We start from the raw sequence: 26,115 nt of genomic DNA, 5'->3' as shown, positions 1-26,115 counted from the left end.
GGAGTGAACTGAAGCCCTTGAGAGACAGAGGCTTTAAGTAAGTGCCTCTGTCCAAGTCAGTTCAGTTACAGAGCAGCTCTGGTCCCATTCCCCTCAAACCCCCTCCCCTCCCCCAACATCAGACTACAAAGGGTACAGCCCCCCAACCTGGCAGAAAATTCCCCGTGGGTTCTCCCCGCAGTGTCTCCTGGATTCCACTAGGGGGCAGCAGAGGCGTTGACACCCAGTCAGCCAGGAGACCGCGGGGCGGGGCGGAGCGGAGCGGGAACGGAAGAGGTTCTGCTTCCGGACGGGGCTTGCGTTTCCGCTTCCTGTGACTTGGTCGCGAAGGCGCTGACGAGAGGATGGACGGCTTAGTTGCTCATTGCTCCGCGCGGCTGCTACAGCAGGTAGGGCCGCATGGGACCGGTGGGAAAGTTTGGAGGGGAGGGACCAGGCCCCAGCTCCCGGCGGGGCAGCGAAGGGGCGGCGGCAGCGAGGCGAGGATCGGCCTGCTCCACGCCGACACGGGCAGCGGTGTCCCGAGACCCGGGCCGGAGCTGCCGCGGAAGCTCATGCCCCACCCCAGGAGCGTTCTCCCGGAGGTGGGAGAGGAAGAACCCGTGGTTCCCAGCCCTGAGTGACACTGTCGTTAAGCGGGGTGGAGGCCCCCCCCCCCGCTCTCCCTGGCCTCCCCAAGCCACCATCTCCCGGGGGGCTGGAGCCTGGCGTGTTGAGTACCGCCCCTCGACCAGTGCCAGTCCTCCCCCGAACACACGCGCACTCTTTGGGGACAGGCAGAGAGGAAAGTGGGCTAAAAGCGGGAGCCCTGGGTCCTGTTTGCAGCTCATCCACCGTGCTCTCCATGATACTGAGCCAGAGGAATCCTGAAAAGCCCGTATGGAGTGGTTCATTATCAGACAGGAGTTTGCTCTCTCGCCTTCAGTATTCGTGGGGAAAGAACTGTCGTAGCTTGTCAGTGACAGTTCCATTACCCTCTAGGCCCCGGCAGGGAGCGGTGGGAGGGGTGATGGGAAAGTAGTTTAAGTACTCTCGTCAAAGAAACTTATTTATGCTCAATCAGTCGCAAGTTGGTCTAGTAAATTGGCAAGTTCTTTACTTTTCTGAGTCATATGGTCTTTGTCAGTGTGGGGATGTACCCTCTCACTGGGCTGTGATAAGAATAATAGAGGTAATTTATAAAAAGTGTTTAGCTCAGTGCCTGGAACATAATGTATGCTCATTTATGTCAACATTTTTGGGCTGTAGTTACGTCCAGGTAAACATTCTGACATTTCCAGAGAGGAATCTCTCCTTTAGCAATGCAGTTAGGGTGAAAGCTTTGTTTTCTTTTGAATTGGCATGTCTTTAGTTTTAGGTGTTAGAGTGAAAGTTCTGGTCTAGGACCTAAGACGCCGAAAAGAGAGGGAAAAATGGGAAAATCCTTTTGTCTCAGAAAGGGCAAAACGGGCAGGCGCTTGAGCCAAAGAAAGAAACCAGTGATCTGAGGCTTATCTCACTGCATGCTTAACACTCCTGTTCCTCTCCCTCAACACACATGCTTAATTTTTTCTTATTAAAGGTAATATCCTAAAGTTATCAAAAACCTCTAGGAAGAAAATTCACCGATTAAAGGAAAAGTCCATCCCGCCCATCACCTGTGCTATGCCCAGGTGGAGAGGAGGGGAAATGAGGCAGTAAGTTTATGGGACAACATACCACATCACAGGAGCCATCAATCAGGGTGGACTGAGCAAAGTGGCTTTTCTTTCGCAGGAGAAAGAGATTAAGTTTCTGACTGCTGAAATCGATCGGTTGAAAAACTGCAACTGTTTAGAAGCTTCTTCAAGTTTGGAGCAGTTGCGGGAAGAAAATTTAAAATTAAAGTATCGCCTGAATATCCTTCAAAAGGTGGGTCCTCTGAGTTCTGGTTTCATTCTACAATTTGAATTGTTATGTCTTTTTCTAAATGATTGTTATCGAAGATTCTGAAAGTATACCCTGAGGAATTTGGAAAAGGGGTAAAGAAACCCTGTCCTTTTTCCTTGCATTAGACAAGTTAGGACTAAGTTATTGGACAAGTAATGGAGAAGTTGCTGGTGTCCTTCCAGGGCCGTTTGAAATGTTTCATCATGCTACGTGTTTTGGCCAGCTCAGTCTTAAATAATCGCCTCTGTCAAAGTGAAATATTTTCAAATACACCTATAGCCCTTTTCTGCCCTAAATTGGTTTTATTGTACAATTTTATTTTTATATTTTACAATGTCATGTTTGTGATTTTTTTTTTTTACCTAGTATTTCAGAGCGATTTTTTCCATGAAGCTTATGCTGTCCTGTCATTTTTTAATGACTTAATAATCTAACAGCGTTCATCAGTTTTGTCAAAAAGTGGAGCTTGCTTCAGTTGGGGTTTTAATTTTTCAGCCTGCCTTTCAGGTCTGCTAATGACACATCCTAGAGGGTGACCTCACCCCGTAATTGTCCTCCTGTGTGCGTGCTACTTTCAGCCAGGCTGCACTGGCATTATACCATTTTTCCAAAGCTGACCCCATTTATTCATCTGAGGCTCTGCCTGCCCCACTCCCATCAAGTCTGTATTTACTGTGATCTGTTCTGCTTGAAATAGCTTCATCTTTGAGTCTTCTAAAATCACAAGATTCCTTTTCAGTGGAATTTCCCCCCCAGATGTCTCACCTTTCTGGTTACCTCATTTATTATGCACTCATTTATACTCATTTCCCTAATGTATTTATTTCAATTCACAAGTATTATTAAGTGTCTAATATGTGCCAGAGGCTAAGAGGGGAAAGATACAAAAGGAAGTACAGTGCATTCTAATACATGTTTTCATAATGGAAATTCATTCTAACGTGTAAATAGGAGAATTCTGTCAGTGAAATGTGGAGGGCGCATTGGTTCTCTCGAAGGCACTTCACCCTGCTGAGTAACAGCACTGAACACGAGGTACACAAACGACAGGAGACAGCACACCACAGAAGAATGAAGGACTGTGTGGGATGCCCACTGATCCCCGCCTTCCTCAGGCTCACTTTGGCCTCATGCTCTGACTTAGAACCCCACGTTGGATGGCTGTCTCTGAGGCCTTTTACTGCCGGTTTCATTAACTCAGCAGCTTCAACCCTTCCGTATGCTCCCTCCCATTGAGCTGTCCTTGTTTTCCTTTTTCAAGATTAACTCTTATATTTATTTAGTACTTACTAAGAATTAGATATTTCTCAACAGTGGCAATGTTAAGATTGCTATATGATGGTACTCTTGTTACAGAATCGTAGATTTTGAATGATCTGCTTCTGATGCTAATTTTCTCATAAACTTTTTTTAAAAGGTAATTTTTTACATAATGTAAAGTGTTTCAGATTGCTTATATTGCGTTATAGCAGAGGTGCTTTTACCATATGTAATATTTTTAACCTCATGGAACTTACCATTTTGAGGGAGAAAAGACGTGCACATATGAAACAGTTTGGGGGAAAGTGTTTAATAATAATCAAATACTCAGTTGCATGGTGCAGAAATCAAGTACATTGGATTCATATGTTTGTGTGTACATATGTACACACAAAAACACACACATCCATACGTATGTGCTGGTACCCCTTCCCTTTGAAAATACAAAGATTGAGATTTATCTGTAATAGGTTTTAGGTCTTGGGAACATATCTAAATAACTTTAGTATTTGTTACTAGAAGTCTTTAGATTGTGAAAAGCGTATCTTCCTCTTTTCTGAGTGTGTCACTACAGGGAGTCAATTATTGATTAACTAAAAAACCAGTTTTTTTAGTGAGTTTAAGAATAGTAGAATTTCTTGCGTATGGCAGAGAGGGTGATGAGGAAGCACAGAGCTTGAGTTCTCCGCTCCAGCAGTACTGAGCTTGAATCCTGACCTTGCCGGTTAGCCTTTGTTATGTTTGGCGAGTTACTTAATCTCTGGCCCACATGGAAATGGTAATGGTCACAAACTCAGTTTCTGTTGTGTAGACGAAGTAAGATAATGCACATAAATAAAGCACTTGTTCTTTTTTTTTTTTTAATTGAACTATAATCAATTTACAGTGTTGTGTTAATTTCTGGTGTACAGCATAGTGATTCATTTATACACACACACACACACACACACACACACACACACACATATATATATATATATATATATATACCCCTTTTCATATTCTTTTTCATGATAGGCCATTACAGGGTATTGAATATAGTTCCCTGTGCTATCCAGTAGGACCTTGTTGTTTTGACTTAGTTCTTGACACTCAGTAGTACTCAGTTCATTCAGTACTACTCAGGTAATAGCTTTCGTTGTTGTTGCCATTCATACAGCACATCGTTGACATTTGACCAATTTAAAATTGTGATTATTGTGCGGGTAGCATTTTCATTTGTGTTCTATTAAGAGCGTATGTGCTCAGTCATCATTTCTTGACCTGCTACGTGGCAGGTACAATGGTAGGTGCCAGGGATAGAGCCGAGAATAAGACGCTTTCCTTGCAATCAGAAGCCTAGTGGTAGACACAGATAATTCAGAGAAGACATGAAAAGTGCAGTAATAGAGGTAATTAATTGGACACCATCTTAAGTGAATATGCTACACTTCAAAGAAACAGGAATAGGTAGGATGGTCCAACATGAGATTATTTAGCAGTGAGACAAAACAACCTGTTATTCTAATATATTAGTATTAACAGTATTTTTGACCTGTGTCATACATTTTATTTCTATTTATTTATTTTGGGGGGGGTATGTAATTAGGTCTATTTATAGAGGCGGTACTGGGGATTGAACCCAGGACCCTGCGTATGCTAAGCATGCGCTCCACCACTTGAACTATACCCTCCCCCTTCATACATTTTAACGGAGAGAATATGTTTCTATTGCTTTTGTCCATAGAGCTTTCACTTCCAGCAGTTGCTATGAAGTTATTTAGGATTGATTTTATACTGTTTTCTCAGTGCTTTAGAGAAGTTGGGAATATTCAGTCAGCCCTTTTTACTCCCTGTTCCCGGTTTCTATTCTGATAAAAAGTAACTGTAGAAAGTACTTGGAGGCATTTCACACTTATGTCTTAGATGCTGTGGGATAGACTTGCCCTGTTGTGTTTCTCAGCATATCCCAGATATGAGAGTGGTACACTATGAGTGTGTGTTAGTTATCTTTTGGTTCTTCTCAAGACATTTGAAAGTTTCTTGAAATATTTGGGGAATTTTTGTGTGATAATTTAGAATTTATTAACATTTCCATTCTTTTCTTACAGAGTCTTCAAGCAGAAAGGAGCAGACCAACTAAAAATATGATTAACATCAATAGTTGCTTACAAGAGGTCTTTGGTTGTGCCATTAAGGCTGCCTATCCAGACTTGGAAACTCCTCCCCTAATAGTGACACCAAGTCAACAGCCCAAGTTTGGGGACTATCAGTGTAACAGTGCTATGGGCATCTCTCAGGTGACTGTGGTATTATTATTGGTGTTATATCATTATTAGCATCATTATTACCAGCATTCTTGGTGATTTGATTTTCTTAAGCATTGTAAGTATTACCGTTTACATAAATAATAGCAAATTGTTGTATCCTCCGTGAAAACATTTTCCACAGTTCTGAAAAACTTGAGAAAAGGGAACGTGTGTTTTTAATTTTTAAAAAGCATGAATTTGAATATTTAAATTATGTATAATATATTCTCAATATTTAAGGGTAATAGTTGGTATTGTTCTGTTTTAGCACTTCCCTCCTTTTGTGTCCCGGATTGCTGTGTTACTATCGAGGGATTAAAAGTTAGCCATTTAGAACCAGCATTTCCATCAGATATTTGATGGAGATGGGTCTTTGAGGTGGGCTTGTGTATTTCATGTTCAGTCAGAGGAGTTCCTCATTTTTGATAGCTATATTGTCTAGTATGTTTGTTTATTGCCCCTGGTTTGGGACTTTTTGCTTTCTTTTCATCACTGAATTGAAAGGGTTAATCTAAAGAGACCAGATATTTTCTAAATAATTTTTTTGTGTCTGCATTGGGGTTAAGTTTATAAGGGTGCTATTTATTTCTCAAGTCAGAATTACTTTATGATTTGAAAATCAGAATTGTAAATACCCCAGAAACAGGCATTATAACTAAAGACTTTGAAAGTCTTCATTAAAAAGTTCTAGGTGGTTGTGACAACTCATTTTCAAATGGAGACCCTGTGCTTTTGGCACTTGTGTATTCTTCCTGGCGCTGTGGATTCTTGATGCTTTATCCTTCACAAGGTCACTGGTCTCTTCTTCTGCCTTTTGATGGGTTTTATGTCAGATGCATCTCTTGCTTTGCCAGATGTGCGTTTCCAAGTAACTTGCTGAAACCTGTTGTATAATGAATTGTTTTATGTGTTATAGATGCTCAAAACCAAGGAACAGAAAGTGAATCCAAGAGAAATTGCTGAAAACATTATCAAACACCTCCCAGACAATGAGTATATGGACAAAGTTGAAATTGCTGGTCCTGGTATGACATACTGTTATCTTCCTTAAGTGGTTGTATTAATGCTGAGTCATTTTGATATAGGAGAAGAAAACCATTTAAAATATGAGCATAGGGTGAAAACTTGTATACTGAACAAGATCGTAAAAGCACTGTGGACTGAGAGTTAGGAATCTGAGTGAGATTTTAGTCTAGACTTAGCCACCTGGTCTTGAATGAGTTACTTTATCTCCCCGTGACTCAGTTTTTCATCAGCAAAAAGGAGATAATGACAGATATTCTGTGGTGAAAAGGTCACTTATTTTCTGTTAAGAGGTGAACAGATCATTTTCTAAGAGAGAAGGGGTCCTGAATTAAGTAGGAAGCTTTCAGGAGAGTGGCAAAGGTTTGAAATAGATGCTGAAACAGGAAGCTTACAGGAGAACTGAAGCCAGTGTCCCAAGTGGTGTGGGAAACCTGAAAAGTTTTGCCAGAGCCAGATTAGGACTCTGGAGCCAACATAAGTGAAATTGAGAAAGTCTTTGGGAGTGAGCAGTCCTCAAGATTGGAGGCTGCCTGATTTTTTTTCTCTTCTCTGTTTTTTAGGTTTTATTAATGTTCACTTAAGAAAGAGCTTTGTATCAGAACAGTTGACCAATCTCTTGGTGAATGGTGTTCAACTGCCTGCCATTGGAGAGAACAAAAAGGTACACGTACAATTTTCTGTTGCTAGAATAATACATTAGAATGGTGTTAGCTGTAACGAGGCATGGCTTTCCCTTTTTATATTGAGATTTAATCGTTAATGTTTTGATATCATGAACATAGCCGTGAAGTAGCGTTTCCCCTGGGTCTTCCTTCCTGTGTGATTTTTCTTTTCATTTCATTCCATGAGTTCCCCTGATACTTATGAATTCTCTCTGAAAAAGGGAATAGATAACTTGTTTAAATGGATTTGATTCTTTGTCAGTGAATAATGGACAAGTTTTATCAGAAAGCCTAACACAGTTGGAATTACAGTCCAAGCTACTGTTTGTCTTGAGTTTATTGTTTAATTTTATTAATGAATGTGTTAACAGGATAAAATATTTATATCCCTTAAAAAAAATCTTTTTATTATCTATCCCAGGTTATAGTTGACTTTTCTTCTCCCAACATAGCTAAAGAGATGCACGTGGGCCATCTCAGGTCCACCATCATAGGAGAGAGCATGTCCCGCCTCTTTGAGTTTGCAGGCTATAACGTGCTACGGTATGTACTCTTGCCTTTCTTTGGAGAGTCTGTAGAAGAGGGAAAATGTCACTTGAGAAAGAATCTTTGACTAAGTCAGTGATTCATAAGTGTGGTTCTGCTTCATAATTACCCGTTAGGCATTTAAATTATGTCCTTGGCCCCTCCTCTGGATTAATGACTCTTTGACTTGTTGGAGGGTGATGTGGAACCAGGGGGAAAGCTTCCCCATTTGTTCCACAAATATTTCTTGAGTGCCTTCTGTACTAGGGGTATATATTCTAGTGGGAGAGGGAAGCAAAAGACAGATTGTGCTGGGCTTGGTAGGCCAGGGTAGGAAATTGGGATTTTATTCTTAAGTGCAATGGGAAGCTATTGGAGAGTATTAGTTAGCAGGGCATGTAATCTAATTAAAGATAACTCTAGTTTCTATGAAGCTCAGGCAAAGAAAGGAGAACTATAGTAATGAATTAGATAACTGTTTTAATAATCCAGTTAAGAGATGACCTGGTGGTTTGAGATTAGATGAAAGCAGTGAGGAGTGAGAGATGGTTGGATTGACATTTTGAATAATGTCTCCATTGACATTTGAGAACTATTGTCTAAATTACACTAAGATAATTTATAAGACACTACTAAATGTGATGTACTGACACTTAAATGTTAGTGGTTCCTAATGGAATGTAATTCTTCTACTCTAACCATGTTTATTATTTTTAAGTGATTTTATGTTTTGTGTTTTGTATAGACTAAACCACATAGGAGATTGGGGGACCCAGTTTGGCATGCTTATTGCTCACCTGCAAGATAAATTTCCAGATTACCTGACAGTTTCACCTCCTATTGGGGATCTCCAGGCTTTTTATAAGGTTTGATGCCATTTATTGTTCTATTATTTGTATGTTTATCATTTATCATAATTATTCATTTTCCTCAGGGAGTTTAAAATGATATTTGAAGCTACTATGGGGTTAAATAAAAGTCTCTTAACTCCCTGTCCCTTAACACGTCATGTTTGCTTTCTTTATTGGTGTATGTTAGACATTTAATTCTATCACATCGCCTAGTCTTGAGTGAACTTAGGAGTTTGTTCATCAGAATACATTTTAGTATTTAAAAGTTCTTGATGCTGTTGTTACCCTGATTTTTATAGTTTGAAAGCATTATTAAGTATATATAAATAGTTTTGAAAAGACAAATTTTACCATTAACAGTAATTTAAAATCAGTCACTGTGGTAAATATTCTTTGACTCCTTTACTCCTTATACAAACGTTTATATCGTTTGTGGTTACAGGGTCATCATTCTTGTACTGTGCCCACCTAACATTGTATTGAACTCTGTCATGTTACTGTGTGACTGCACACTGGCTCGGCTGTGTGGGCTGAAGTTTACATTGCACCCTGTTGGATTCTCCCCGCACCGTTTCTGGGGAGCTTTAGTCTATTCTGTAAATGACTTCACACATGTAGGTTTTTTTCTTTTTAAAAGTATTTTCCTTTGATAGTCAGCGTCCCAAGAACTTTGAGGGGGTTTTGTTTCGTTGTTTTGGGGTTTTTGGAGTTTTTTTGAATTTTTGGTATGTATTTTCTAATTAAAAAAATGGAAAATTGTTTATTGGTATCAGATGGGTGAGGTAACTAATGTTATAATCTGTTGGAATTCTGTGCACGGAATATAATGCAAATCTATTAATGCAGTCTATTAATGTATGATATTGTGCATCTATTAATATATATTAATTATATATATTATATACTAGTAGTATATTAACAGTAATATACATCTATTAACATATTAAAATGTTTATAACACATTGTTAAATTTTAAAACCAAGGTAAAAGAAAAGCCGTATATTTCCAGTTTTCATTAAAACATAGATGTGAGTTTGCAAAGAAATGTCTAGAATTTATATCAAAATGTTATTGCTGGTTTTGGAGTGGGATTAACAATAATTTAATTTTCAGTAAGCATGTGTTGCTTTCAAAATAGAAAACTACATCAGAAATTGACAAAACATTGTCAACTGACTGTACTACGATACAAAACAGAAAACAATGAAAACAGTTTTATTTTTCATTAAAAAAAAATTGCTCGTCCAGAACCACATCCGAAATGGTAATTAGAGCCCAGAAAATTCAGCCCATCTGTTAGCTGTTCATTATTACTCCTCTGGAACAAGCATATTTGTGAAATAGGCTTCTGTGAATTGGAAAGGTAGAGTTAGTATTGTGAAAATTTCATATTTTCAAGAAACATTATTTCGGAAGAAGTAATAGGGTTTTGGAGGGCACATTCTTAGCAATACTCTTGATTGTTGAGATAGAGCACTTGTTCTGTTGTTCTGATGTTCTAAACTTTTACTTCCTGACTCTGGTTTTTTTGGGGGGCTTGGTCTGGGCTTTTGTTTTTTGGGTGTTTTTTGTTTTTGTTTGAGAAATGAACAAATTTTTTAATCTAGTAATATGGGGCTGACTCTTTACAAACCTTACCTTCTTTTTAAATGCAGGAATCCAAGAAGAGATTTGATACTGAGGAGGAATTTAAGAAGCGAGCGTATCAGTGTGTAGTTTTGCTCCAGAGTAAAAACCCAGACATCATGAAAGCTTGGAACCTTATCTGTGATGTCTCCCGCCAAGGTGAGCTTCTGGGCTTTGTTCATTCATCCATCAAATAACTACTACATATAGTTTCTTGAGTATTCATAATTGACCTTGAATGACTTGTTAAATTTCAGGGAGTAGCAGATTTTTTTTTCCTTAAATATTTTCTGAAATTGTAACTATAAAAAAAGTTTATAAAGATAGTCAGGTGCAAAATTTAACTTTCTTAAAAGCCAGGAAAATTTAGTTAAGAAAGAAAGTAGAAAAGAAAGAGAAAAGGTGCTATTCACAGTAGCATCCAGAGCTTTAAAATACTTAGGAATAAGTCCATCCAGAAATGTGTAGGGCTAAAATGAGGGGAAGTAGGCAACAGGATGCAATCGAATGTTTAAGTTGAGTGTCATGCAGAGTCCTGTGGTTCTCCACATTTATTTGTCATCATAAGACAATTCTCAGTTTTCAGACTGGACAATGTAATTTGAGGGGTCACTTTGAACGATAAATGGACAAGAATAGGCAGTCGATCTTTGGAAAAGGCAAACGATGGCTGTTTTGCTGCACTTGGCAGTAGAATGTGTACAGTGCACCTGTAGGTAATCGTGTGTCACTAATGCCTGGCTAGACAGACCAATAAACAGTACAAATTAGGGAAAACCATAAGAAAATTCAGGAAACATTTGATCTACAGATAGAAAAGGCTTTTCTTTTTTCCTTCTCATTTACAGTTTCTAAGAGTAATTTTTTTTTTAATTACACAAGAGGTATTTGCTCCTTGTAGGAAAAAAATAAATGTAGACAGGAAAAAAGGAAATAAATTATCTGTATTCCCACCCACTGTTAATAATTTTGATATGTATCTTGTTATATTCTTTCCACAATTTCGAAATGGCAGTATGTATAATATTCTGTATCATATGTTTTAGTGTAATTAATTTCCTTCCAAATGTTTCAGTTAAGTAATAAACTTTTTTTAAGATAAGATGCATGTTTCATATTTGTTTAAATTATACATTTTCTTTATTTGGTAACTTTTTCCCCCTAGAATTTAATAAGATCTATGAGGCATTGGACATCTCTTTAATAGAGAGGGGAGAATCTTTCTATCAAGACAGGATGAATGATGTTGTAAAAGAATTTGAAGATAGAGGTAAGCACTCTGCCTTTTTTTTTTAACTGTATCGTACACATTTTCAAACAAGCAAAAGCTGGAGGGAATATTACAGTGACCCCCCCCAACTGCATGCGCTTGTTACCCAGGTTAAATAGATAGAGGCCAACTTTATTATGTCTGTACCTTCCTATATACACTGCTTACATCGAATGTTTTCATCTGTAACTGTTTTGGTTTGTCTCTGAAACAACAGGCCCTTCATCCCACCCTCAAATCACTTCATGACAATTAATAGTTTCTTAGTATCATTAAATAATGAGTCGGAGTTCAAATTTCCTAAGTTGATTGATACTCTTTTTCAGTCATGAGTATTTGTTTTAAAAGTCTTTACATTACATTTGTTTAATACATATTTTATGTTCTGCAACTCAGGTTTCTCTCCCTACTTTCACTCCCTTTTCTTGTTTATTGAGAAACAAACAGAAAGAGTCCAGTTGGGACACCAATAAAAAACATGAACTCTTTCTTTCTCTTGGAATTGCTGCCGTAGCAAGTTGAACTCTGCCTCAGGCGGTGTGAGTTCCTCTGGTTGAATAGCATGCTTGATTATTTTCTTTATCAATTTTCAGAATAATAAATGAGTTTCTTAACATCTTCCAGGTGTGACAACTATGTTGTTTTAGCATTATTATAAATGTGGTTTAATATCGTTTATATTTTTAAGTTATTTGCCTATATTTGTTATTTACCTAATACTCAGATTGTCCCATTTTGACGTTACTATAAATGAGGTTTAATATATAAAGTTTTCTTTTTTTCCCATCTAGGATTTGTGCAAGTGGATGATGGCAGAAAGGTTGTGTTTGTTCCAGGATGTTCCGTACCTCTAACCGTAGTAAAATCAGATGGAGGTTATACCTATGACACATCTGACCTGGCTGCTATTAAACAAAGACTATTTGAGGAGAAAGCAGATATGATTATTTATGTGGTGGACAGTGGACAAGTGAGTTTGTAGATTTGTATATGTTCTACATTGTCTGATTGGAGGTGAGACAGTATGGTGAGCCATTTGGCACTAGACGACCCTACAAATTTGTTTCATTGTTGTTGTTGTTGTTTTTTGTTTTTTTTTTTTAATTTAATGGAGGTACTGGGGATTGAAAACCTCCCCCTCACAACACACACACACACCCTATAAATTTTATAAGAGAAAGAATAGGGTTTGGATTTGGCCAAACTTGAATACTTCCAGCTTTCCAGCTTGCCTCCATAAACTGGAAAAGGTGTTACTTTTCTCATTTATAAGGAATAAAAAAGAGCTTTTGTAACTGTACTTACAAGGTTTGTAAGTTGAATTTTATCTTTTTTCCTAAGCAGAACTTTGAATCATTTTTTTAAATTAGCAAGTTTAGCAAGTAACTTTCTCTTTCTGTTTCTTTGTAGTCTTTACACTTCCAGACAATATTTGGTGCCGCTCAGATGATTGGTTGGTATGATCCTGAGGTGACTCGAGTGTTTCACGCTGGATTTGGTGTGGTGCTAGGGGAAGACAAGTAAGTCTGGCAACTCTAAAGATGGTAATGACATGCCTGACCCCCAGATTTTTTTTTTGAAAGAGGCTATATTTCATTTGATACAATTTTCTTTGGTCTACATATGCTGTAATGGTGTACCCAGCTGAGTCTTTTGTACCTGTGTCTTATCACTGTCAGAGAATGTAGCCTTTTAGGGAGAATGTAGAGAAATTTTTAACATACTACATTTAATAGTGTCTTAGGGTCGCTTAGTGTTTTGATCACCGTATCTCTTAAAATCTGTGGCATTTTAGATTTGGTGACATAGCCTTAAACACTGCCATCACACAAATACAGGTAATGTTTCTAAAAACCGCATGAAGTAGCTCAAGATGCTGTGTGTGTTCAGGGAAATGAACAAATTAACAAATGTCCTCCTCCTTTCCCTTTGAGGGAACTTACTGAAGGTGAACATGTAGAGAATGCTGTTAGGAGCCTAAAGCACAGAACGCTTTGAGAGTTGAGGGCTACAGATGAAAGACACTTGAAAGTGCCTGCTTTCTTTTTTCATCCTCCCTGGTTGTCTGCTAAATAAAGCAGTGTCAAACCTTCATTTTCAAAGATGTCTAAGTTGGAAGCTCTGTTTCGAAATTTAATTGAAATGGTTTAATTTTATTAGGAAGAAGTTTAAAACACGATCAGGTGAAACAGTGCGCCTCATAGACCTTCTGGAAGAAGGACTAAAACGCTCCATGGACAAGTTGAAGGAAAAGGAAAGAGACAAGGTAGTCCAAGGACTTACTTGTGTATTGTGTACCACGCCTTGTTGTGTGGTTTTTCATTGTTGTTTTTATTGCGAGACCTGGGAAGGAGTAAAGGTGGTCAGTCCAATTATGACAGGCTTATATTACTCAGATTCTTTTGCACAGTTTGTTTCATGAATTGTTGAGTATTTATTGTGAAAGCAGTTCTTGGCTATCATTACAAAAACCACGGCCTCTTCCTCCTTTATTAATGTGGCATAGTTACCTCAGTTCACCTGTCACTGCTTTGAACCAGCGATGGGAGAATTTTTCACTCCCGAGTTTCCCTCTTCTTGATGATTGTGTCCTCGCTTTTTTGGCAAGCCCACATTCTCAACTCTGCCTTCTTACCTCAGTTAAAACCACTTTTTACTGCTTGGGGTTTGTCTGCCCCCCACCCCCCACCCCAGCCACCACACAGTGATTTGGCATAATGCCCCCCCGGGGAGAAGCCAGGTGGGCGTGGAGCTCAGTGTCTGTGCTCCCAGACGTTGTAGCCCCTCAGTCTCTGCCTGTGTTGGTGCTCTTTGGTGGCTTCAAAGTGTTGTTTCATACGATTTCTTCAGCTTTTAAATGGTTGCTGGTGGTGGAAGGGTTAGTCTACTTCAAGCTACTGCATCATGTCCAGCACAGAAGTCCTTACCTACTTACTGTGGCCTAATAGTGCTTCAGAACACATGACCAGATTTAGCAAAACAGTATATATGATTTCTTCCTCCAACTCTTGAAACCCTGTTTTGATTCCAATTAATTACCTCACCCTAATTTTCTGTTTTTATTTTACTGTGTTTCCTGGAAGCTACCTCAGAATCTTTATGGAACGAAGCAGACAGAAACTAATAATTGGTGCTTTCAGTCTCACATCTGCTGAATGAATACACTGGGGAAAAAGTGTTCAAGCTGACACGTCATTGAGGGGGAGGGTATAGTTCAGTGGTACAGTGTGTACTTAGCATGCACAAAGTCCTGGGTTCAATCCCCAGTACCTCCATCAAAATTAAAAAAAAAAATTGCCCCCTCCCCCCACAAAAGTGACATGTCATAATTTACAAATCAGGTTTCTTGTGGAAACATTCTTTGTTATGCAGAGCTGATAAATTGTATTTTCATTATTCTCTTTGTAGATTGGTCCACATTTTTCTACCTCAGTGTCGATGTTGACTAAGGTTTACTGGTTAAAGAGCACCATTAGATGTTCCTTACCGCCAGCTTTTGCCTGTGAGACAGCAGGGCAAAGCAGTGATCAGTTAACTTACGAGTTACGTGTTTTTCCCAAAGGTCTTAACCACGGAGGAACTGAAAGCTGCTCAGACATCTGTTGCTTATGGCTGCATCAAATATGCTGATCTTTCCCATAACCGGTTGAATGACTACATCTTCTCCTTTGACAAAATGCTGGATGACAGAGGAAATACAGCCGCTTACTTGCTGTACGCCTTCACCAGAATAAGGTGATTGTGGGGACAGCGTTGTTTTTATTTTTAATCAAAGGATGATAACTTCTAGTCTTAATCAGTTATGTCTTTTTTTTGGTGGGGGGGTAACTAGGTTTATTTATTTTAGTTTTACTATTATTATTTTTACATTCATAGAACTGTCTAACCAATAACAGAATACATATTCAAGTGGACACAGAACATCCACCAAGATAGTGCATATCTTGGGGTACAAAAAAGTGAAAAATTCAAAATACTTGAAATCACACAAAGTTTGTTCTTTCATCATAATAAATTAAACTAGAACTTAATAGCAAAGTTTATAGGTGACCATCTAAACAGTTGAAAATTAAACACTGTGCTTCTAAACAATCCATGGTCATGGTCAAAGAAGTAGTCCTGGAGTAATTAAAGCAATATTTTGAACTGAGCAAAAATAAAAATACAGTTTATCAAAATTTGTCAGATGTGTAGTTAAAGTAGTTCGTAGAGAAGAATTCACAGTATGAACTATTTAAAAATTAGAAAAGGAAGATCTCAAATCAGTAATCTAAGTTCCCATCTTAAGCAACTAAAAAAAAGAAAAGAAAAATGCACCCAAACAAGGAGAAGAAAGAATGTAAAAAAGGGCAGAAATCAATGAAATTTTAAAGCAGAAAAACAATCAATAAAATCAGACAAAAGCTCTTTTTTTTTTTTTAAGATCAATAAAGTTGATACATCTTTATCAAGACAAAAAAATGTAATTTACTAATCAGGAATGAAAACAGGCAGCATTACAGAGCTCACAAGTGTTTGTTAAAAGGGTGGTAAAGGGCTCTGTTCTGTAGAACATGCATTCTGTGACTTAGTTGAAACTGACTTATTCCTCAGAAACCACAAGCACCAAAACTCACCCAACATGACATAGATAACCCACTGTCTTTTGTTATAATTACTAATTATAATATAAATTAAATTATAATTAAATTATAAATAAATTTACATCTTAAAACTTCTCGAAAATGAAGTTTCCATTTTCTACCTTCCATGTAAATTTTAAGATACACATTACAGTTCTGATGTATCTATTGACTTTTCTTCTGTTGACTATAGTAACTCTTTAGTAAAACAGATACAAATAGCATGCTGAAAATACAGATGTATGCTTGTATACACACACACAAAAAAAGGAAGGCGCCTCCAGGTCCAGACAGATACACTGGTGAATTCTACCAAACACATTAAGGAGAAATAATACCAATTCTAGACAGTCTTCTCTAGCCGACAGAGAAATGAACAGTTCTTGTATTATGAGGCAGGTATTAATCTGAAAGGAAAACCAGACAAAGATAATACCAAAAAAAATCCCTCATGTACATAAACACAAAAAACTCAACAAAATATTAGCAGAGCAAATCTCGCAGTATGTAAAAATAATACATGATTATCAAACAAGATTTTTCCAGGGAGTCTAAGCCTGATTCAATATTTGCAGATCAGTCAATTTTATCTACCATATTAACAACCTGAAAAAAAAAATGCTCATGTCAATCGATGCAGAAAAATCATTTAACAAAATATAGCATCATTCATGATAAAAATTTTCAGCCAACTGAGAATAGAAGGGAGCTTCCTTAAGCCTATAAAGAGCATCCACAAAAAAAATCTAGAGGTAGCGACATTCTTACTGTTTCTAAAATTACTATGGGAAGGCAGGTGAACTAGAATTGTCAAAATGGTAGGATAAATTTGGGGAGTTAGAGTCCTCTTACTACCAGATTTTAAGACTTAATGCACTGATCATGACCTTGTATTTTTATTGTAATACTTTTACTGTGGTATGGTTCCTGTACAGTAAGCGACACAAACTTCAGACATTACTACTTTGTTTTAAATGGAGGTACTGGGGATTGAACCCAGGCCCCTGTGCATACTAAGCACATGCACAACCATTGAGCTATACCTATAACCTCCCCCTTCTGTCAGTCATTTCTTGTTACATGTTTTCAATGGAGAAGAGCATAGCAAAGGGGAATTGATGGCTGTTGCCTAACATTTCAGGTCTATTGCACGTCTGGCCAGTATTGATGAAGAAATGCTCCGGAAAGCTGCCCGAGAGACCAAGATCATTTTGGACCACGAGAAGGAGTGGAAGCTAGGCCGGTGCATTTTGCGGTTCCCTGAGGTCCTGCAGAAGATTTTAGATGACTTACTTCTCCACACACTCTGTGATTATATCTATGAGTTGGCAACTACTTTCACAGAATTCTACGATAGCTGCTATTGTGTGGAGAAGGATCGACAAACTGGTAAGTGGCTCATCCAGTAGTCATACTGGGGATTGGGCACCGACGTGTCATTTATTTGCGTTGAATGTGGGTGACTTTCAGTTTGTTTTATTTATGGAAACACCCTCCCCCTACATTTCCTCCCAACGATTACCCAGTAATCCATATCATATATGACACACGAAATTGAGCTAGCGCTAATAAAAGCCTAAATGGAGTTCTTCCCATTCTGGAACAGACCAGTTTTCCCACCCTTGGGCACGTGGGCTGGAACTAAAGGTGCCACAGAAAATTGGAAGGCCCCTAGTAACAGGATGTTTCTGACAGAAGCAGTGTGACTGAGGGTCCCAGAGTGAGTCTTTGGGGTTCTTGATAATGAAAACTACCCTTTGGGGGAAAAATACCTTTGCTTAGGCTTTTTGCTCTCTCATGTTACATAGTTAATGAAGTAGGCTGAATTAATGTGTTACAGGGCAAGCAGGCGTTTTAGTCATGCCTAAGGACTAAAACATCGTTAGGGAAAAATCTGACCATTATGGTGTTAAAGTTCATAGTTAGTTTAGACCATGAGGCTTAGGAAAGAACTCCAAATTTCAAAACGAAAGATAAAATTATAATCTAATCAGTGCATGCCTTGTATTTCTTTTATTATTAGTTAAAAACATTTCCTGAACTGAACACCTTTATCTCTTAGATGGTCTCTCCTCATAGTTTAAGGTAAAGATGATTCTAGTTAAAGCCCCAAACATCTCTGAGTAGGGCTGTCCCTTCTCAGTGAATTCCAGAAGTAACACATAACTTAATAGCGATTTGCAAAGAGAAAAATTAACTACCGCCTTCTGGTTTCTGTCTTGTCAGGAGAAGTCCTGAAGGTGAACACATGGCGTTTGCTGCTGTGTGAAGCAGTGGCTGCTGTCATGGCCAAGGGCTTCGATATCCTGGGGATAAAGCCTGTCCAGAGAATGTGATCCTCCTTAGGTTTGAACACTGTGTGTTTTTACCGAAGTGGCCACTGGCATTGTTAGCTTTTTTACAATCATGTGAATACAAAAAAAAGTAAAAGAAATTTGTCAACTACCAACAGAACATTTGGTTCTTTATCTCTAACAACTAGATGTCTGAAAAGAAAAATACCCTAATTTTTAATTAAATAAGGAATCCCATTTATATCAGGGCCTACTGTGGTCCCCAGCAACACACCTTTATTGCCATTTATTCTGGAAAAACAGATGCTTAATAAACATGACTGGTATTGCACCATGCTATTTCTGAGGGTCTCCAGCCTCAAAGGAGCCTTAGAGAAGGGAGTCTTAACTAAGACTTGTCTGGAAAAACTCCTTTAAAAATGAGATGGAATTGAGACATTCTTAATAAACAAAAACAGAGAGCAGACCTTCCCTACAAGAAATGCTAAAGAGTTGAAATGTAAGGACACTAGGCAGTAACTCAGATCCACACAAGGAGATAAAGAATGCCAGTAAGTGTAAGAGTCAATGTTAATGTATGTTTTGTTTGTAACTGCTTTTTTCTTACATGATTTATAAGACCGCTGCATAAAACAGTAACCATAAGTACATGGTTCCACTTACAGGAAGTGCTCAGTGCTATCTGCGTTGATAGGCACACATGTATATGTGACAAAAACAACAGGGAGTGGGGACAGCAATTTTTTCATTGTAAAATATGTATAACATATGATTTACCATCTTAACTAGTTTCAAGTGTAGAGTTCAGTGGTATTAAATACGTGTATAATGTTGTACTGCTGTCACCACTCTCCATCTCCAGAACTGGTTTTCATCTTGTAAAACTGGAACTCTATACCTATTAATCAAAAACTCCCCATTCCCTCCTGCCCCCAAGACCCTGCAGCCACCGTTCTGGTTTCTGACTCAGTGAGTCGGACTACTCTGAGCACTTCATGTAAGTGGAGCCATGTGCTTAACGTCTTTTTGTGACTGGCTTGTTTAACTTAATATAATGTCCTCAAGGTTCATCCATGCTGTAGCATATGTCATACTGCCTTCTTTTTTTTTTTTTTTTAATAACTCCTATTGATTTTGCACATTTTAATTCTTTGGGTGGGGTAGTGGTAATTAGGTTTATTTATTTTGTAATGGAGGTACTGGGGATTGAACCCAGGACCTTGTACATGCTAAGCCTGCACTCTAGCACTAAGCTGTACCCTCCCCCCATACTTTTTTGGGTTGAATAATATTCCCATGGTATGTATATGTCGTATTTTGCTGACCCATTTACCCATGGATGGACATGTGGCTATTGTGAATAATGCTGTGATCATGCATATACAGTTTTCTCCAGGGCCCTGCTTTCAGTTCTTTGGGGTATGTACCCAGAGGCAGAATAGCCAGACCAAAAGGTGATTCTGTCTTTCAAGGGGCTGCCATGTTTCCCACAGAAGCAGTACCATTTTACATTCCCACCAGTAGTACAAAGGGTTGCAGTTTCTCCATACTTGTCAATGCTTTGTTTTTTAATTGTAGCCACCCCACTGGGTGTGAGGTGGTATCTCAGTTTTGACTTTTATTTCCCTAGTTAGTTACCATTTTGAAGGCAGAAGGAAGGAAATAATAAAGACTAGAGTGGAGATGAGTGAAATAAAGAATAGGATAACAATAGAGAAAATGAAGCCAAAATTTGGTTCTTTGAAAATATCGATAAAATTGATAAACATTTATAGCTAGGCTGACAGGAAAAAGAGCTCGGATTACTAAAACAAGAAATGAAACTGGGTATTACTACTAACCTTATAGACTAAAATGTATCATAAGAGAATGGAAGACTGTGTACAATTGCATGCCAAAAAATTAGGCAGGGATGAAATATAAAAACTAGAAACACACAAACTATCACAACTGACTCAAGAAGTGGAAAATCTGAATAGGCCTGGAACAAGAGACTGAATCAATTCTACTAAAAACCTCCAGCAAAGAAACTGCCAGAGCCAGATGGTGTCTCTGAATTCTACCAAACCTTTAAAGAAGAATTAACACCAATTCTCAAAGTCTTCCAGATGGAATTACTGCCTGATTCATCCTAGGAAGCCAGTATTACCCTGATACTAAAATAAAGATATCACAAAGTAAGTACAGATCAATATCCCTTATGAATATAGTTGAAAAAGAAAAAAATTTCTAAGTGTCAGCAAATCAAATTTAGCAGAGTATTAAAAGAATTCTATATCATGAGCAAATGTTTGTCCACAGAATGTAAGGATGGCTTAACATTTGAAAATAAAGTAATACATCCTATTAATCATTTGAAGGGGTTGGGGAAACCCTACATGAGCATCTCAATAGATCAGGAGCAAGATAGGGAAGTCAGCTTTGGTCTGTTCAGCTTGCTACTGGAAGCTTTAGCCAGGTCAGTTATACAAAACACATTCAGCTTAGGAAGTAAAATTATCTCTTCACAGATTACTTGATTATATATATATATTTAAAACCCTAAAGAATACACATACACACACACACACAAAAAACTAACAGCTTGTGAAAGCAAGGTTTCAGGACATGACATCAATGCACAAAAGTTAGTTGTATTCCTGTTCTTGCAATGAATCATGCAAAAAGTAAGAAAACAAATCCATTTATGATGGCATCAAAAAGAGTAAAATATTTAGGAATACATACAGCCAAGGAAGTATAAGACTTGTACACTGAAAACTACAAAATACTGTTGGAAGAAGTTTTTAAAACACCTAAATAAATGGAATGACATTTCATATTCATAGTTTCAAAGACTTAACATTGTTATGATGGCAGTACTTCCCAAATTAATCTAGATTGAGCCTATTCTTGATCAGAAGAATCCTAACTGACTCCTTTGTAGAACTTAACAAGCTGATCCTGAAATTCATATGGAATTGCAAGAAACCCTAATTAGACAAAACCTTGAAAAAGAACAGAGGACTCACAATTTCCCAATTTCAAAACAATACAAATTGAAAATAATCAAAACAATGTGAAACTGGATTAAGGACAGATAGATCAATGGAATAGAATTGAGTTCAGAAATAAACCCATAGTCTATGGTCTACTGACCTTCAACAAGGGTAGTAAGACCATGCAATGGAGTAAAGTCTTTTCAACAAATGGTGTTGGAATAACTATAAACCAAGTACAAAAGAATGACTTTGGACCCCCTACCTGACATCATATACCAAAAATAACTCCAAATGGATCAAAGACCAAAATCTAAGGAGCTGAAACTACAGAACTTTGAAGGAAACATAGATGTAAATCTTTATGACTGAAGATTAGGCAATGGTTTCTTAAACAATAAAAGAAAAATAATTTTGGACTAAATCAAAATGTCTAAACTCATGCATCAAAGGAACACTGTCAAAAAGTCAAAAGACAAATCACATAATGGGAGAAATATGTACAAAGCATAATCTGATGAATGTATTGTCTAGAATATAAAGATCTCACATTACATTATGTATTCTCTTACAGAATACATAAATAACCAAAATACAAACAATCCAATTTTCAAATGGGCATAATACTTGAATTTTTTGAAATAGGATATATAAATGCCTAATAACACTTGAAAACATACTCAGCATCATTTGCATCATTAGGCAAATGCAAATGCAAACAGCAATGACACGTTTTCACAGCTTCCACTGGGATTGGCTGTATATATTTTTTAGTCTTAAAAAAAAAACCCAAAATAATTAGTGTTAGTAGGGATTAGAGAAATTGAAACCCTCATACACTGCTGGTGGGAATGCAGAATGGTCCAGCTGCTGTGGAGGACAGATGGTCTGGTTACAACAACCTGCACCATCTCCCCCGGCTCTTGGTTGACCCCAAAGCCAGCCCTGGAAGCTTTAACAACCCCAGTTGGTGTTGCTGTCCGTGGTCCTCACAGAACGTGCAAGCCTGCGCTTGCCACCTGTTTTGCTGTCCGTGGTGCTACCGAATGGTTCTTTTTTAATGATCAAGAAAATGCTGCATATTGAAAGAGCAGATTTCTGAAACACAGACTAGAATACAGTAATAAACATGAGATTTTGGCTTTTGCCGACGTGTGTTAGGGCTCTGGCCTATGTGTCCCATTCACACTGAAGAATCAATATTTTCTAGCTGCCCAGTGTTCCCAGAACAAGTTCTGGGATTTAGCACAGTTGATGGAAAAGAAGAGCTAGGCAGATAGCAACCAGGGCTGCGGATTGCAGGCTATTAACCACATCAGAGGAGCCACTGTCCTTTGGCAATCCCTGGCTTGGAATTTCCTTTTTTTGACTTCCTATACGCAGTCTAGCAGAAAGTCCTGTGGATTCTGTCTTCTAAAAACTCCTAGGTCAGTCTCCTTCATCTCACCTCTGCCAAGACTCCATGTTAATGCTGATCATCACCTCTGCTTCCATCACCACTCTCTGTCTTCTCCTTCTAATGACCATTTCTTGCTGGGATCATCCCTTTGGGATGAAATCTTCAAAGTGGAATACCTAAGTGGAAGTATAGGTACCTTGTTTAAGGGTTTGTCAGAATATCTGTACCAAGGTGCATTTCCATCAACTTTGTAAAGGAGGGCCAGGGCCACTTTCAGGTGGCAAAAGCTCTGACAGCAGTACGTTTCAATGAAAAGTTGACCAAAAGAAATACATTAAAAAGAACAAAAAACAGAAAAGCTAATGCTTGTAGAATACTTAGCATGCACCAGGACTGGGGCAAGTGTATGTGGTGCTCCAGAACAAAGCTTTTATAGTTTTCAAAGCTTTGGGTTTTATAGATGGGATAGTGAGACCCAGATAGGTCAAGAAACTTGCCCAAGTTCAGACAGGACCCCCAGAGAAGGTCAGGTAAGCTTCCTGAGACCACACAGCAAGCAAGTGGCACAGCAAGGACTGAAGATGATGCTCGCCTCGCCTTCTCTTGCCAAGGAGACTCCCCCTTCCCTGAGTCTCAGAAGTGCCAGGGGTCTCTGAAAGCAGAAGATGCGGAAAGGGGGAGGGGGGAGCATTACACGGGAGCAGGCTGTGTCTGCAGGCAGGCTGGGAAGGGGGGCTTCCGGGACTGCAGGGTCGCCATAGCGGGTGTGATGCAATCACGCCCGTCGCTGCGTCAAAGGGCGGCTCCGGGGATGCGGGAACTGCAGTAGAGCTGGTCCCCACCGCCGCCCATCTCTCTCCCTCCGCCCGCGTGGCTAACCCAGCAGGCAACTGCTGCCGCCCACCTTCGTCCAGCCTCAGGACCACGGCCCGGAGGCACCAGCGACACCTGATCACCTCTCCCAGCCACCAGCGACCCCTGACAACCGCCCCCAGGTACCGGCGGCCCCTGACAACGGCTGGGAGCCACCGGTAACCCCTGACAACCTCCCCACACCACCAGTAATCCCTGACAGCCGCCGCCAACCACCTGGGCGCCCAGGGCGCGCCATGAAGTCGGCGGGCTCGCGCGGGGGCGGGGCGGGCGGCCGCGGGGGCGGCGGTCGCGGCGGAGGAGGCAAGGGAGCAGGAGGCAATAGCGGCGGGGCGGGGGGCAAGGGCAGATTCGGGGGGCGGGCACGCAGCTTCGGCGGCGGCCGGGGCCGGGGGCGCGGCGGCGGGGATGGCAGGGACCGCGGGGGCGGCGGACAGCGGCGCGGTGGGGTGGCCAAGAGCAAGAACCGCCGCAGGAAGGGCGCCAACTTGGTGTCGGTGGAACCGCACCGGCACGAGGGCGTCTTCATCTATCGCGGGGCGGAGGACGCGCTGGTGACGCTGAACATGGTGCCCGGTCAGTCGGTATACGGCGAGCGCCGGGTCACGGTGACCGAGGGCGGCGTGAAACAGGAATACCGCACGTGGAACCCCTTCCGCTCCAAGCTGGCCGCTGCCATCCTGGGCGGGGTCGACCAGATTCACATCAAGCCCAAGTCCAAAGTGCTGTACCTGGGCGCTGCCTCAGGGACCACCGTGTCCCACGTCTCCGACATCATCGGTCCCGATGGCCTGGTCTACGCAGTCGAGTTCTCCCACCGTGCCGGCCGCGATTTGGTCAACGTGGCCAAGAAGCGAACCAACATCATCCCGGTCCTCGAAGATGCCCGGCACCCGCTGAAGTACCGCATGCTCATCGGGATGGTGGACGTGATCTTCGCCGACGTGGCCCAGCCCGACCAGTCCCGCATCGTGGCTCTGAACGCCCACACCTTCCTGCGTAACGGGGGCCACTTCCTCATCTCCATCAAGGCCAACTGCATCGACTCCACCGCATCTGCCGAGGCGGTGTTTGCTTCCGAGGTGAGGAAGTTGCAGCAGGAGAACTTAAAGCCCCAGGAGCAGCTGACCCTGGAGCCCTATGAGAGGGACCACGCTGTGGTTGTCGGGGTCTACCGGCCCCTTCCGAAGAGCGGCGGCAAGTAGCAACCCAGCTTGGGCTGTCCCTGAGATCTCCCCGAGGCTGCGCTGTGTTCAGTGTTACTATGTATATGTTTTCATTGCGTGTTGTTTTTCTATTAAACGGTGTAAAGAAATGGCACCCAGGTGTATCAGTGAAGCCAGATTCGGTTTTGCTGCTGTAAAGATCCAGCCCCCTAAAATATCCAAACGGCTAAGACGACTGGTATTAGGGACCCATCACGGAACAGCTTGGGAATGGTGCTTGTTCCATCCACTCAGGGTCCTGACTCCCTAGGGCCCCTGGTCACAGAGGTGGGGAAGAGAGTCGGGGTCGGGGGGAGTGTTAATGAGCCTGTAAAGTCCTCTTTGGAACTGAAGGGGCACTTCCTACACTTTGACCAAGTCACATGACCAAGCCTGACTCAGGGGAGTGGCACTGGATATTGATGGACAATAATATAGTCAAACACTCCCAACCTGTCTGAGTCCAAGCAGAATCCTAACCGCAATATCTCTCTATATATATCTTTAGGACTTTATTCTTCAAGTAAGCCATTTTGCATTCCTTAGTATGTGTAATAATGACACCAGCCCCTAGATGGCTTAGTCACCATTGCCCTTTTATATGCGAAGCAACAGGGCTTATGAAGGTAAACTGTTTGCCCAAGTTCACACAGCTAGTAAAGAAGTCAGTGTTTTGTGCTCTAAATCCACTGCTGTTTCCTGCACCCCAGTGGGATCTCACCTCCCCCTCACGCGGCCCATGCTGACCTCAAGTCCCAACACAAGGACACACACACAGCAGGGAGGGCTCTCTGGCTTCTTTGTGTTCTTTCTCCCATCTCCCTGTGCCACCCTTTCCTTTGATTTCAAAACAGCAAAACAAGGCAGGGAGGCAGGATGTTGAGTCCACCTCACAAAGTACAAGGCATAGCACACCCAAGGTGGCATCGCCAAGGGGCTGAGGAACAAGTGGAAGAAGAAGTTCTGGAAAACACCTGTCTCTGAAAGGCATTTCCTCCAGACCCTGAGCTGCTGCTCTCAGGACATTCACTCGTGGCTCTCCACGCCAGTCCAGAGGGAGCAGGAGAGCAAGCGGTCCCAGGAGAGCAGGGCATGTTCCCAAACCGGGCCTTCAGAAGGCCTTTCATTTGTTCATTCACTCATACATTCACGAAACCCCCGTTGCCAATTGCCAAGGCCATCGACATTTCATCTGGGAGAGATTGCTCACTGATGCGCCATTTGGAGAGTGAGTCTGGCTTCCTAAAGATGTGCTTGGACACAGGTTATAGTTAGCCTGCAGTTTCTGAAGGCATGCTTCCTTAGTTTTGGTGTGTGTCGGGGGGAGA

At 40.5% G+C, this 26,115-nt stretch overlaps 2 protein-coding genes across 2 annotated transcripts; both read left to right on the top strand.

The window, feature by feature from the left end:
• The first annotated feature begins 260 nt into the window (after positions 1 to 260).
• RARS1 (arginyl-tRNA synthetase 1) lies at positions 261 to 18,483 on the top strand. The gene is made up of 15 exons (XM_010972239.3): positions 261 to 389; positions 1,756 to 1,890; positions 5,259 to 5,447; positions 6,373 to 6,481; positions 7,043 to 7,143; positions 7,566 to 7,687; positions 8,415 to 8,535; positions 10,176 to 10,305; positions 11,312 to 11,416; positions 12,208 to 12,386; positions 12,827 to 12,936; positions 13,577 to 13,682; positions 14,979 to 15,151; positions 17,180 to 17,427; positions 18,265 to 18,483. The coding sequence occupies exons 1-15, from the start codon at positions 345 to 347 to the stop codon at positions 18,372 to 18,374; spliced, it is 1,983 nt and encodes a 660-aa protein (XP_010970541.2). The 5' UTR covers positions 261 to 344; the 3' UTR covers positions 18,375 to 18,483.
• Positions 18,484 to 22,222: 3,739 nt separating this feature from the next.
• FBLL1 (fibrillarin like 1) lies at positions 22,223 to 24,902 on the top strand. Its single transcript, XM_074350311.1, has one exon. It carries the CDS (start codon positions 23,819 to 23,821, stop codon positions 24,785 to 24,787), a length of 969 nt encoding a protein of 322 aa, XP_074206412.1. The 5' UTR covers positions 22,223 to 23,818; the 3' UTR covers positions 24,788 to 24,902.
• The last annotated feature ends 1,213 nt before the right edge of the window (positions 24,903 to 26,115 follow it).

Source organism: Camelus bactrianus, chromosome 22, assembly GCF_048773025.1.
Source record: "Camelus bactrianus isolate YW-2024 breed Bactrian camel chromosome 22, ASM4877302v1, whole genome shotgun sequence".
In the NCBI taxonomy this organism is placed as follows: domain Eukaryota; kingdom Metazoa; phylum Chordata; class Mammalia; order Artiodactyla; family Camelidae; genus Camelus; species Camelus bactrianus.
The sequence above is the reverse complement of the archived record's forward strand: the minus strand, read 5'-3'. Positions and strand labels throughout refer to the sequence as shown.